Source organism: Falco naumanni, chromosome 4, assembly GCF_017639655.2.
Source record: "Falco naumanni isolate bFalNau1 chromosome 4, bFalNau1.pat, whole genome shotgun sequence".
Classification (NCBI taxonomy): domain Eukaryota; kingdom Metazoa; phylum Chordata; class Aves; order Falconiformes; family Falconidae; genus Falco; species Falco naumanni.
Window position 1 is genome coordinate 77,380,503 of NC_054057.1, and position 12,919 is coordinate 77,393,421.

At 41.1% G+C, this 12,919-nt stretch overlaps 1 protein-coding gene across 2 annotated transcripts in view; it reads left to right on the forward strand.

The window, feature by feature from the left end:
* Positions 1-5,145: 5,145 nt before the first annotated feature.
* CPPED1 (calcineurin like phosphoesterase domain containing 1) overlaps positions 5,146-12,919 on the forward strand; it is a 49,658-nt gene continuing 41,884 nt past the window's right edge. Inside the window, exon 1 of one of the 2 annotated variants that reach the window (XM_040591343.1) lies at positions 5,146-5,236. In XM_040591343.1, coding sequence (XP_040447277.1) covers positions 5,200-5,236 — 37 coding nt within the window. In that variant the 5' untranslated portion in view covers positions 5,146-5,199. Of the gene's footprint in view, positions 5,237-5,562; positions 5,680-12,919 lie in introns of those variants that run through there. The other variant, XM_040591342.1, reaches the window with a different exon arrangement.

Sequence of the window (12,919 nt, forward strand, 5' to 3'; positions counted from 1 at the left end):
AAGGTTTTAGGGGACACAAATCATTCTCTATGACAGCACAGATCTCTCAATTGCTGATGCAATCTATTGATAAGGTTGTATTTTGAGGGGAGAGTAGTGGTAGTTTGGGACCTGTGAAGGCCAATCAACAAGAGGGTTTACTTGCCTGATTGATGTATAATACAGTTTCCACTTACACAGAGGGCAGTTCTTTGGTGTCAAACCTTGCCCTGTAGCAGAAGCTACAAGTGCAAAGTGGTATGACAATGGTTCCTCTTTCACATTTTTTTTTTGTAATCACTGATATTTTTTTGTTATATCCTGTCAGAATGGTGATGTGCGTCTTGAAAATATATTTAAACAAGTGTGCAAAGAGCCTGCCTGCTAAACTTCAGGTGACAACAAAAAAAGTAATTTCCCCTGATATGAAAGAGGATGAATTCTCTTTATACAAGAAAGGAAGAAAAAGAAAGTATCATTTTTTCAAAAAAACCAAATTGTTAGCATGTCACCTGTAATGAAAAATTAGTTTTTCCAGTCTGAAAAAGACTTTTCTTCCTTCAAAGCTTTCCTTGCTTTGAGCAAATAAACAAAGGGATTTGCCCAGTATGTTTGCAATGTATTTTGAGTTAACCAATGTAACAGTAAAACAAGAATGTCCTTGTATGCCTAGCTGCAAAAACATCTAAGTGCTCTGATTGTTTATTGAATTTTAATACTTGAAGGATTGCTGCTGCTTTGATTTTTTTGGCAGAAATAGCAACTGTGGTTAATGATCATCTGGGTTTTTATTTTTTTCTAATAAAATGTCATTTATCAGCAAAGAAGGAGAAAGGAATCTGAGAGTTATGCATACAGATGCATAAACTAAATACTGCTTCTTCTGCCAGATTGCTGCTTTTGCTTGTACATTAATGGAAAATCTGTTTCTTTAAAAATCATAAAAGTCCAACAAGTCCAAATTTTCAATCTAGATGTGAATTAAAAGCTCTTAAATCTAGGTTTTCTTCTTAGACCAAGTCCAATAGTATATACCTGAAGCCTGTAGTACCCTAAACACACACACGTAGGGGTGGGTGGGTGGGTGGGTGTGTATATATATATATATAAATATTTTCTTCAGACACATTTATATGCCTAATTCCCTTCCATTTGTAACTGGATAGGTCTTGATGAACAGAAGGAATCATAAACTTTAGATAGTAGGTAAACGCCGTCCAGTTCTGACTGGAATAATTCTGGAGAACATTTAAGTCAGAAAGTTCTTAGATAGTTTAGGATGAGATGGCAGTCAATCACAAATTTTCTCCGTAATATTGGCAGCTGGTACTTCAATTAAAGCCTTGGTTTTTTTCACCTAGCTCTAGCCCTGCTGGACTTCTATGCAATTTTTCTGTCTAGCAGTTTCAATAAAAACTCATGACCCAAACGTCCCTGTCTCTTCAGGAGTAGACATGTAATGTATCAAAAATATGCACCAGATCAAATAATTGCTTCTAGTCTAGCTTTCTCATTCACTGCAGTCATTACTGGTCATGACATTTGAATTTGCTGGCAGCCCAGGTCTCAACTACTCAATGAAAGGTGCGAGTACTCTTGTACTTGAAAATGAAATTTCAGGATAGGGAAATCCAAAATCAGAGGCACTTTGATTAAAGTAGAACTCTTGAATATTTGGCAGCACACAAAATGAAACAGACATCTTACAAAAACGACCAGTAGATCTAGATAGAACCTGTATCTGTGTCAGAAATGGGAATTCAGTGTGCAAAACAAATTGAGTTAAATAGTGTGTTTAACTCATTACATCAACTTTTATATCTCTCATAGTTACAGTGATTCAAGGAATATATTACAGGTTTCTTGAACAAATGGAGCCTGCCCACACTAAATGAGTCAGATAAAAATCAATTACATTGTGGATTCTTAACTGTGGAAATAATCAATGTCATCATTTTTCCCTTCCTAGCAACAAAATATTGGTCCTGGTCAACCAACCTTTTTAGGTTGGTTTGTGCAAAATATTTTTAATATTTTTTATAAATTGTTTTGTGGGTCCTTTGAAAATGGAAAGCCATTTGATATCAAGGCCAAATGTTAACAGGACCTTTTTTAAACATTGATAAGCACTCTTTAATGCAGTCATTAATTCGTGTTCATACAGAATGTCAAAGGAACAGACCTTAAGTTTTATCATATTGTGTAACGTTTTAGGCTCAGATTGCTCAATTTATTTATACTGGCATAGTCATCCTGGAACCTTTTACTCTCAGCAATGGAATAGGCAACAGAGACAGAGTGGGTTAGTATGAGGTACTATTGTAAGTTTTCAAAATTTAATAATTTGTATCCATTAGTGGTTCTGGGGAAAAGAATAGGAGGGGTATCATACACCAAACCTTCTAAAATGTTACATCTGCTGGGAATGCTGTCTTGTAGGATTTCTGGGAGCTGGAAGAAGAGATTAATAGAAAACAGACTTGATACATTGTATGCATTATTTATTTTCAACATAAGTCCATACTGTCTCTAAACAAATACAATGGTGTGATCCTTTTTATATCATCAGGTTTTATTAATTTGCATTATTTCCTCTAACTTATCCCTCAAGGACTCATATATATCAGCATGCACTGAAAACAGATGTTGATAATCCTGTGTGTGTTGTTTACACCTCCAACCTTCATTGGATTCCCTGAATTCCAGATGGCAGATAGTCATTCTATTCTATGTATAAGATTAAGATGGTTTAGTTTCAAATCTGCGTATCTGTCTGTGCTTTTTAATTTTAATTCCAATGTCTAGACCAACCCTTTTCTGTCCTTTTCACCTTTTGTATTCTTCCATTTTTGCAATTTGTTGTCTTCTTGTCATGTGCTGAGAATAGAGAAAAATTGCTGCCTCCAACCATTGCTTTGACTGTTTTATCAATCTTTATACAAATTGCTCATCAGAGATAGTACATTTTAGAATTATTTACTAGTTTTATTAGTACTTTATCTAGGCCTCTCAAAGTGCATACGATCATACTTTAAACTGCAGTCAGAAGTAAAGTAGAGTGTATGCTACTGGATTTTTCAGAACTTCCAAGTTGTCAAGAACTGTAAGGATTGGCAGCATGATCTAATGTGTACTAGAATAAGTCTTAGAAGATTTGGACTCCTCAGATCTGCACTATTCTAATCTCAGTTGTTACTAAGCTAAACCTTATATAAGCTTTTCTTTTTCGATGCCTCCATTTCTCACTTTCTATCTATCTTATTTTCAATATACCGCATGCTCTTCTAGAATGGTATATTCTCCTCTGTATGTTCAGCAACTTTTTAAAATCAGTTAAATTATTCTCAATTTATACTCTGTAAATAAGACAAGACACGTGGTACTATAAATTATTTATTCAGTGTCATATTCATGACACTTTGTATAACAAATCAAGTCCGATGACAAAATTCTGCTGCTTTATCCAGGCCTCATCTGGAATAAGTCCATGAAAATCTATAATTAAACTAACATAGATCAGTAGTAACTTTAAATGATTTAGTCATAGTAAAATGAGTTTAGCATTTGGTCCATGATCTTGGCTTCAAAACTGCATACTTCAAATTTGGCAGAGTAAAAGAAGCAGGAAAGAGCAGAAATCCCCCTCCTGCACAAACACTCCCCATCCTCAGTTCTCACGTTTATATGCAAATGTTCCTTTATTTCTGCAGATGAAAACTCTTGTGCACTCCATCTGCAAAATCACAAGTAAATGTCTTTAAATTGCAAAATAGAAATTTCCTGTGGCATCCTCATTACAGTAGATAATACCCAAGCTGATGTAATATCAGAGGATTCCATTTGAAGGGGAGGTAACATAGGCACACTGCATACTCACCATACTCATCACCTAGAAAGAGCTGAGCATCTCCAGGCTCCTCTGTGACCCATCCTGCAAAGATATCACACAGTACTGTCAACAGAATTTTGTAGAAGGGAGCCCCCTACACATGCCTAGAAAAATGAGCTGTGAAGTTAGACATCTAGATAAATCTAGATCTTAGAATCCACATCTCTGTCAGTCCTTCAGACGCGCATAACTTGACTTAAGAAAAATGGTTGCCTTTAGCAACACATCCAGACAAAGGTAATTTGGTGAGCTGATCACAAGCTCATGTCCCTGTGCGACATAACCGCAGTATGCTGTCTTGCCAAAACAGTAATGTTATCTCTATGCTTTTTGGCCTGATCTTGATGGTATTTCACTTGCAAAATTCATCCTGAGTTTAGCTGAAGTCACACAGCATTCATATATTCTAGCATATGACTGCTCAGCCCTCTTAAGAAGATGAGAAGAAAATGGAAAAGAAAGAGAAAAGGTCAGTCATTCAGCTAACTGCTCTTATATTAGCATGAGTGGTTCCAGCATTAGACCATGATCACCTGTTCCTATGATGGTGTTAGGATATTTGGATAGGCTGCACCTGAGAGTGAATACTGCAGTTCAGTATTTACTTGCTTAATGTAACAAATGCTGCCCCATAAAGAGGGGAATTGACAAAAACTACTTAATAAAAAAGACTTCCTCCAGTGCTTTCCATCTAATGATCATCAAGCGGTTTACAAGCAGGAAATAAACCGTCTTCATTTGTGGGTAATAACACCCCCATTTTACAGATGGAAAAATCATCCAGCCATAGGAATGAATGTGTTTTAGTTGGTGATGTTAACCTTCTCTCATGCTCCGCTACAGATTTCACAAGTTCAACAGAGGCACTCACCGTGCCGGCTGCCACACCGCTCTGGCTGCCACACCGCGCTGGCCCGTGGGCTCCCGCCTGTGTGCCCGGGACACTGCGCCTGTGGTATCCTTCTCACTATGTCGAAGCGGGACTCTGGTGCAGGAAAGATTAAAAAAACATCGCCTTGCAAGGGCTACCTGTGTATTCCTGTCACTCGCCCACTGCATGGCACGGTGCTGAGAAACACAGGTGGCGCGTGGGCTGCAGTGGCTGCCCGCCATGCTGCCCATGGGCAAGGCAGGGCCAGGGGTGCCCAGGCTGGGGTCACAGCAGGCCCTGGGGGCAGGGGCACGCGGTGCCTTCGCTTTTTTCACGTTACTTTTGTTTTTTTTTTCCCCGAGGAGCAGTTGCTGGAAACATCTGCTTTTGTGACTGCAATTAACGCCAGGAGGAAACCTGACCAGTGAACATCCTTTCAAGGCGCACAGGACGGCAGCCAATGCTTTTAGGTGACATCGGTTTACTTCAGTTGGCAGGTTAGGAAAAAGTTGAAAATTAGTAAGTAAGACAAATAATAATTTCCTTAATTTTCATTTAAATTCACATAAAAGCCAGCGCACGTCTGGGGCAGGCTGCTCTGCCGCCCGCGGCCGCCATGTCTCCGCGCCGCCGCCCCCCGAACACGGCCGTGCCGGGGAGCAACCGCAGCGCCCTCGCGCCGGGCCGGGCCGGGCCGGCCGCCGCCTCTCCCCCCGGGCAGCCGCCGCCGCCGGGCCCCGCCGGCCGCCCTGCCCAGGCTGACCCCCGCCGGCGGGGCCTCTCTCGCCCGCGCCCAGGCGCCGCCCCCGGCGGAGGCGGTGCCGCCCCCTCGGCGGCCTGTGGCCAGGCGGCGGCTGTCGGCGGCGGTCGCGAGCCATGGCGGCGGAGGGGGACGCGTTCGGCAGAGCCCGGGGCAGGACTCTGGCCGCCTTCCGCCAAGGTACGCGCCGCGGGGCCCGCGCCGAGGCGGGAGCGCCGGGCGGAACCTCGGCATAGGGCTGCGGGTTCCGGCGGGCTCTCTTCCCCGCCGCGCAGCCGGGCGGGGGGGCGTGCGGAGGGCAGGCCCGGGGTGCCCCCGGCGGCAGCGGGAGGAGCGCTACAGCCGGAGGGGGGGACGCGGAGGGGCAGTGGCGAGGCCCTGGGGGGAGCGCGCTGCTCGGGGAGCGGGGCGCTGGGCTTGCTGCTGCCGGTGCGGGGCCCCCTGAGCGCGGCGCCGCGGCCGCCCCACGTTGATTCTCCGCGGTCGCTGGCGGGCAGAGGCCCAGGCCCGTGGGAGCGTTGGGGCCCGGCCGCAGCGCGGGGGGCTCCGGCCCATGGGAAGGTGTCAGCGGTGCCCAACACCAGATTTCTTTTAAAACGCTTGCTCGTGCTGCTAAACCTGATCTCCGTAGCTTGTGAAACTGCTGGTGCCAGCACTACGTTATCATGTGTTTGTTGTACCTGTAGGGTGGCCTAACAGTAGTTTGTTGTTTATGTTACTTATAAGACAGGCAGTTGTACCATAACGAATGGAACTACCTAAGATCCCAGTTTCTTCAGGGTACTCCAGCTTCTCTCGGGGCAGAGGTTAGCAGCTAGGTCCTTCCCTGGTGCTCCACCCTGCGCAGAGACAGCACTGCAAACCCCGGGCAGGGCCCAGGTGTCAGTTGGCTCCCAGCTTCTAGACCTGCCTGCCCCAGGTGAATACGATGAGGTGTCCACTGCCAAGCCAAAGGTGGCAGCCACCTGCTTACTGCTGGTTCTTGTCTTGTGGCTGGACCAACAGAGGAGTATGTTGACTGTCTGTGTGTATCCTGCCTGTTTGTAAAGTTGTCCAAGGATGGAGGTTCTGCGGTGTGCCAGCGTTGAGAAATCTTTTCCCGTATTTTATTTCCTTGTATTTGTTTGTAAATTACAGATTGTATTGGTTTGATGAGGTGGGCAAGGCTATTCGATCCCAACAATTTTGTGGTATTTTCTTGAGTTTCACTGGAAATATTTGGCTTTGCTTGTTGCCAAATAAAGAAAATTCACCGACACTGAGCATGTGAAGTATACATATACAGTTATTCTGGCAACCTATTAATTACAGATGGTGTGGTTGGTTTATAACAGAATGCCTAGCATTTGTTGAGGGGACAGATGGCAGACAAGCCATCTAGTTATATCAACTGTATAGTGAAATTGTAACAAAAGGAGTGTTCAAGGGCAGTGTAAAAATTTCTGAACAACAGTTTTACCTAAGTACTTTTAGAAAAGTGCCTTAAACATGGAAGAAAAAGATGTGATTTGAGTATCTGTTTTCCAGGTGTGTTTCTTTCTCCTAAGTGTCCTTGTTTGGTATTCTTTAAATATTAATTAAGACTTAGCAACTGGTTGTTTTAAATCTTGTTCAGGTCTTTTTAGGCTATTATAGTCCAGCTGCCATCTTTAGGTACAGTGTTTCTTTGTTAATAATTTACTGAGCTCTTAAGAGGCTGAAGTTGAACACAACCTTTTAATAACTAAATGACCTGGTAAAAAACAACCAAGGGCTGATAAAACTGAGGCAAAGTTTCTTGCAGTTTAAGTTGAAAATCAGTTCTGTTGTTTTACTCCTGTTGAACAGGTAGCTACGGAAAACATTTACTACTGCTATGGCTTGGCAGACTGTTTCCTTTTAAAATTTGAAATTCACCATTGAGAGCTTAATTTCCTTTTTTTCTTACTACCCTTTCTGTAAAATCACTCCTCCACATCCTATCTCCTAACAGTAATTTGTTTAGTCTGCTTTCACATAATGTGGAGGTTATACCTGTAACGTGCTCTAATTGAGTCTTGATATGTGACAAAACAGCCCCCTCAAATTTAGGGATCTAAATTATCCGTTTAATCAGTGGAGCATAGTAGCAAATAGTGTGTAAATACCCTACTTTATTGGCAAGAGACCTTTGTATGCTTTGGATTTAATGTTTTTTTTTTTAATAAATTCGCTGTCTTTTCTACCTGTGTGAAATTGTGCTTCAGATGCCTACTACTTTTAGCAGTGTTCTAGTGAAGAAACAGTAAATTTTGTCATCACCACTTTTCCCGAAAAGTCGTGGGGTGTTTGGGTTTGGTTGTTGGTTCTATTGATTGGTTTTGTATTTTTTTTTTTTTTTTTGGGGGGGGGGGGGGTTGATTGTTGTTTGGTTGGGGGGGGGATTGTTTGGGTTTGGGGGTTTTGGTTGGTTTTGGTTTGGGTTTTGGTTGGTTTGGGGTTTTTTCTGTCCCAAGTATACTTTTTTATATTTTTTATATTTTTCTATCCCAAGTAGCATACTATGCAAAGAATTTCTGTTTTCGGTGGAGAACTTTTTTCAAATAGCTAGGCAAGTGATGGTACCATCAGCTTAACTGGTTGAGAAGTTTCTCCGTTTTGAACCTGTTGGCTAATTTTAGCTGATGGTTCCAAAATCTTTATCTGGAAGAGGCGGATAACCAGCATTGCATAGTCATGTTCTCAGTTCCAGACGTCACTTTGTGTTCCTCTGTCATGCCTCCCTCACCAGTCTATTGGAAACTCTTTTAAGTCTATTCAGTTGCTTCTCATATTTTTTATTTTGCTCAGTTCTCTATTCCTTTTCTATATCTGCTTTTTTGCCATTACTGAATGTTGAGGTGGCTCTTCTTCATATCACTTGTTAGAGCTATCGTGGTTTATATGAAGCGGGTGGTGTGTTTCCCATGTGCGCTATCCTGCACTTTCTGCATTGAAGTTACCTGCTTTCTTGAACAGTCATTCATGAAGAAGTCTCTCCCCAGTTCTTCACAGCCAAGCCTTATTCTTATGCTGCCAAATGGCTTAGTTTTAGCAAATTTCATTTCCTCACTGTTCAGTTACTGGGACAGATTGGTTTGAATTTCTTGAACAGTATAGGTCCTAGTACAGGTTCAGGTGGGATCTGTGTATCATGTCCATTTTCTTTTCTTCTTACCAGTTTTTTATGCATGGGAGGACTGACTTTCATATTTCAAGACAGCTTGGCTTCCTTAAAAGTCTTTGGTGAATAACTGTCAGATGCTTCTTGGAGATGGTATTAAGTAGATTTCCCTGTTCCAATGTAAAAGTTGGGATTACCCGTTCTGAAGAATCAGTGAGTGCAGTAGTTACTGTCTTTGTTACAGTTTCCATTAACTTGCCTGTCCCTACGCTAGTTTTGCAGTCAGTAGTTACCAGATTGCTCAGGAAACCCTTTACAATGTAGTTGTGATACTGGCCATGTTCTTGCTCCTCTGGTGCAAGGGCAGTTTTAAGCAAGCAGTAACTCCCCGTGGGTTAGCTGGTTTTTTGAGTTCTGTGGATGCCACCTAAGCTGAGCAGCTTGTTATTCTTCATGTCTGTTTGTGAAATCATCTACTGGTAATTTGATTGAGAGAGATCTGATGCACTGTCTATAAGGAAGAATTCTGGCATTACATCTTCACAAGTTCCTTCACAATAAACGTGGATACAAAAATTTACATTGTTTTTCTGCTCTGCCTTCATCTTCAGGTGCATCTTGCACGTCTGCAACATCTGTTAGCCTTGGTGTCTGGCAGGCTACCTCTTCCTAATTCCTCTAAAAAGGGCTTTATTAGTTTTCAGATGTATGCTATTTCGAGTTGTTAATCACATTTTTTACCTTAATTTCTTGGACTTTGGTATCTAACCTTCCAGTGTGTAAAATCTTTCCTGTTTTCTTTATTTGGATGCTTTAGCTTGAAGAGTGCTGTTCTGCTCTTATTAGCATCCTTATGGCTGCTGTTTATGTTGTTTAGTCGGTCTGGATACTTTTTGGTCTTTCTGAAGTTCTTAATAAATGCTGTGCGTATGGTCTGAGCCTCTGGGATAGTGTCTTTGAATAGTTTCCACGCTGTCTTCAAGGATTTTTGCACTTTTAAAAAGCATCGTAATTATACGTAATTCACCTTCCTTTGAAATTAAATACCACTGCAGTTGATTTCTTAATTTTTCTTGCTTTCACATGAGTGTTGGATCTTGGCACGTTACGATTACTGTTCTAGAGCTCTTCAACAGTCATATTTTTGAGCACTGATGAGAACTGCTTCCCAGCTAGCATATTCCATTCCCAATATTGTCTCTAGGCCTCCTATGAATTAGGGAAATTTTAACGTGGGTTTTGAGCAACTTTCTGTGACTTCACCTTGTCGTTATGCAAGCCACCCCCCTTCACACCTACAGTTTTGGGCTGTAAAGTTTCTGTAATGAGTTTACATGTTGAATTTGGGTGTGGGCATAAAGGCATGACTAGAGTTTAGCATTCTGTAGCCCTCAGTACAAATAAACTGTATCTGAGGGAGCATTTCCTACCTTGATAGTTATCTAAGAAGTTTAAAAGTGTATCTCTTAAAAATAGTAGCACTGCCTAATGTATTTAAGAAGCTGAATTCTGTAAGTCAGTGTTTCTACTGATATTATCTCTGTAGTTTAGGCTCACTCTACTTAATTTCTACAATAATTACTCTTCTAAAGGGTTTTATTTTCTCTCAGAAAAGTTTGATACCTGTTTTGAAAGTTTTTTTTCCTTGTGCCTTCCATAATAGGTTGCCTTGGTCGTTCAGCAGAACCCTCAGTAGTCATATCTTTGGTAGTCTCTCAGGTACACGTGGAAGATGTAGCTGAAAGGAATGCGTATTTCATTAGATTGAAATTCTTTTGTATTTGGACATACAGACAATAATGGTGGTATTTTTGAAGCCATACGTATTGATAATTTTTTATATTAAATGAGAAATTATTAAGGATTTAGTGCAAGTCCTTTATTATTTTTCAAGCGGTTCCAGGACTGACAGGAATGAAAACAAATTCTTTTAAAGGTAAACTGCAAAATAATTGCAAGGAAAAAGTTTTAGCCTTTTGTACTGTTTATGATGTATAAATGCTGCCTTCACTTAAAAGATTCCATTTCCCTTCCCATCTATAGCTTCTTTAGAAAACCAAGGTTGTGCTTCTTGGCCAATTTTACCTAGAAGAGGAGCCAGAGGCACATTTAGAGGCAGAGACTGCTCAGGGCAGGGAACCATGTACATATTTCTGCTATTCTGTGATTTTTCAGAGAAGTGAAATTAATTCCCCTGGCAAACCCAGCATGACAATGAGGGCGCTTTTCGTATTTATTGCTGCCCATGGTATACTGAGCAAGCATTACTATGTGGCCATCAGAGGCCAGCTCACAGTGGTTTATATGAGCAATCTATATGTGTGTTTGTGATCCTTGGGGAGGCAGCAAGAAAAGGGAGAAGAAATCAGGAAAATCAAAAGGGGAAGAAATAAAAGCATGGCAAGGTATTAGCTATTGTCCTCTAGAAATGGTGAGGTTTGGCTTAAATCCCACTTAGGTCCTTGAAGTGTCTTTTTGTGCATGATCACAATACATGGCTGAGGTTTTCTCTTGTGAATTGCTGCTGACTACTTTGGCCCTTCACGGAATTAATCCTTAGATAAAATTAGAAGCTGGCACCATTTTTCAACCTATGCTACTAAAAATACATTGCATTGATCCTCTCTCTGTACTTTGGCATGCATGGGAGCAGAAAAAGAGTGGGAAGCTATTGAAACTGAGGCATAACAACATGTTCTGAAGTTGGACTTCTTCCGTGGCGATCAGCTGTGCAGCTCTTAAGGAGGCCTGGGAGCTAAACAGTTTTGAAAAAGGAGTTTTGTGTGGCTCAGTGTGTAAGAGCAGCTCCACAGCCATTATTTGCCTTTCAGAAATGGAAACTGTATATACATCAGTTATCTGGTAAATATACTGACTTTTGTCTGACATTTGCGTTTTCTTATAGCTGTGGTTCCTAACAGCCTCTATGCTCATAGGGATGAAGAGCCAGTTTGCAGGTGTTCTCAGCTTCACTCAATTCTGCGATGCAAGAGAGAAGGCAGAAAAAAATGTTTATTAATTGAATCCTAATCTTGTATTGCTTTACCTAGCCTGCACTTTGTATAATACAACTACATAGCTAATCTAAAGGCTTGAAAATTGAAACTCCTAGTGAGAAGGTTGTCTTTGATGTCATTCCTATAAAAGTCATTGCTAGCTGCGTTTGAAGGGAAGATAGCAACTGTGCATCCTATTTAATTGAAACGTTATGGAGTAACATCTAGCACCTGGATCATGAGTAGATGATCACTGCAAAAACAGCTGTTCCCCCTCCCACCACTTGTGCCCAATGCTGTTTGTTACTAACCCTCTGCCAGACTTTGGCATTCCCCTAGCATAGCAACGGAATGATTTGTCTGAGCACTCTTCTTCTGATTCAGTGCAAAGTCCAAAAAAAATGGTTCAAACAGTTTTTTGTAATGCCTGACTTAACTGCTTAAGCAGGTGAGGTTCATTTGTACAGCCGAGAGTACCTGTTCTGCTTGAGGGTGATAATAAGCAGCTGGTGAGGGAGAGAAGTAGGGTACAGAAGTTTTGTTAATAATTATCTGAATACAGTCCATTGATAAATCATTTAATTGTTAGGGAAAAGACTTCTGGATCCATCTATGGTAGCGGAGGATGCTTTTACATTCTGTTTTGCAATGCTACCCTCATAACATATTGGTCTGTTGAAAGAGCACTTGTGCAGGTGAGCTGCTGGAATTAGCGGAATTGCACTAGTTGCAACACATGCCTTGCACAGATAAGGAAAAACTTGCATGACCTCTGCAGACAGATCAGTGAGGGCAATTAAGAGTTACTTCATCAATGAGCTGAGTTCAGAACAGGCTTAAGAGTTGGTGCAGGTGAAAGTTTGCACCAGTGGTGTTGTACCAATGTAACTTTCTTCGTGATATTCTGCTTTTATTTATAGTACTTTATAGTAATTGAAACACATTCCTGATAAACAAAAACTTAAGTTGTAAGTTTAAACTGGGTGTCCATGTATTAATTTGTTCACATATGTTCTCTTGTTCCATGCGGAACAAAAGCAATAAGTATTAAACTAAATCAGTCAATACCACTTCATAAGTAATAAGCTAATGAAATTGGGTTTAAGTACCAGGTTTACTTGCTTTTAAATAAAGTTTCTAGTTGGAGTGACCAAATAACAAGACAAAGGTAGAAAATTCAACCTTACTGCTATTTTTTTTGTGACTATTTGAGAAGTTGTCAAATACCGCAAAAGTATCTGTTGACTGAATTATTTGACTAAGACCAGATGATTACACTAAAATTTTGACTAAATGTTATTTA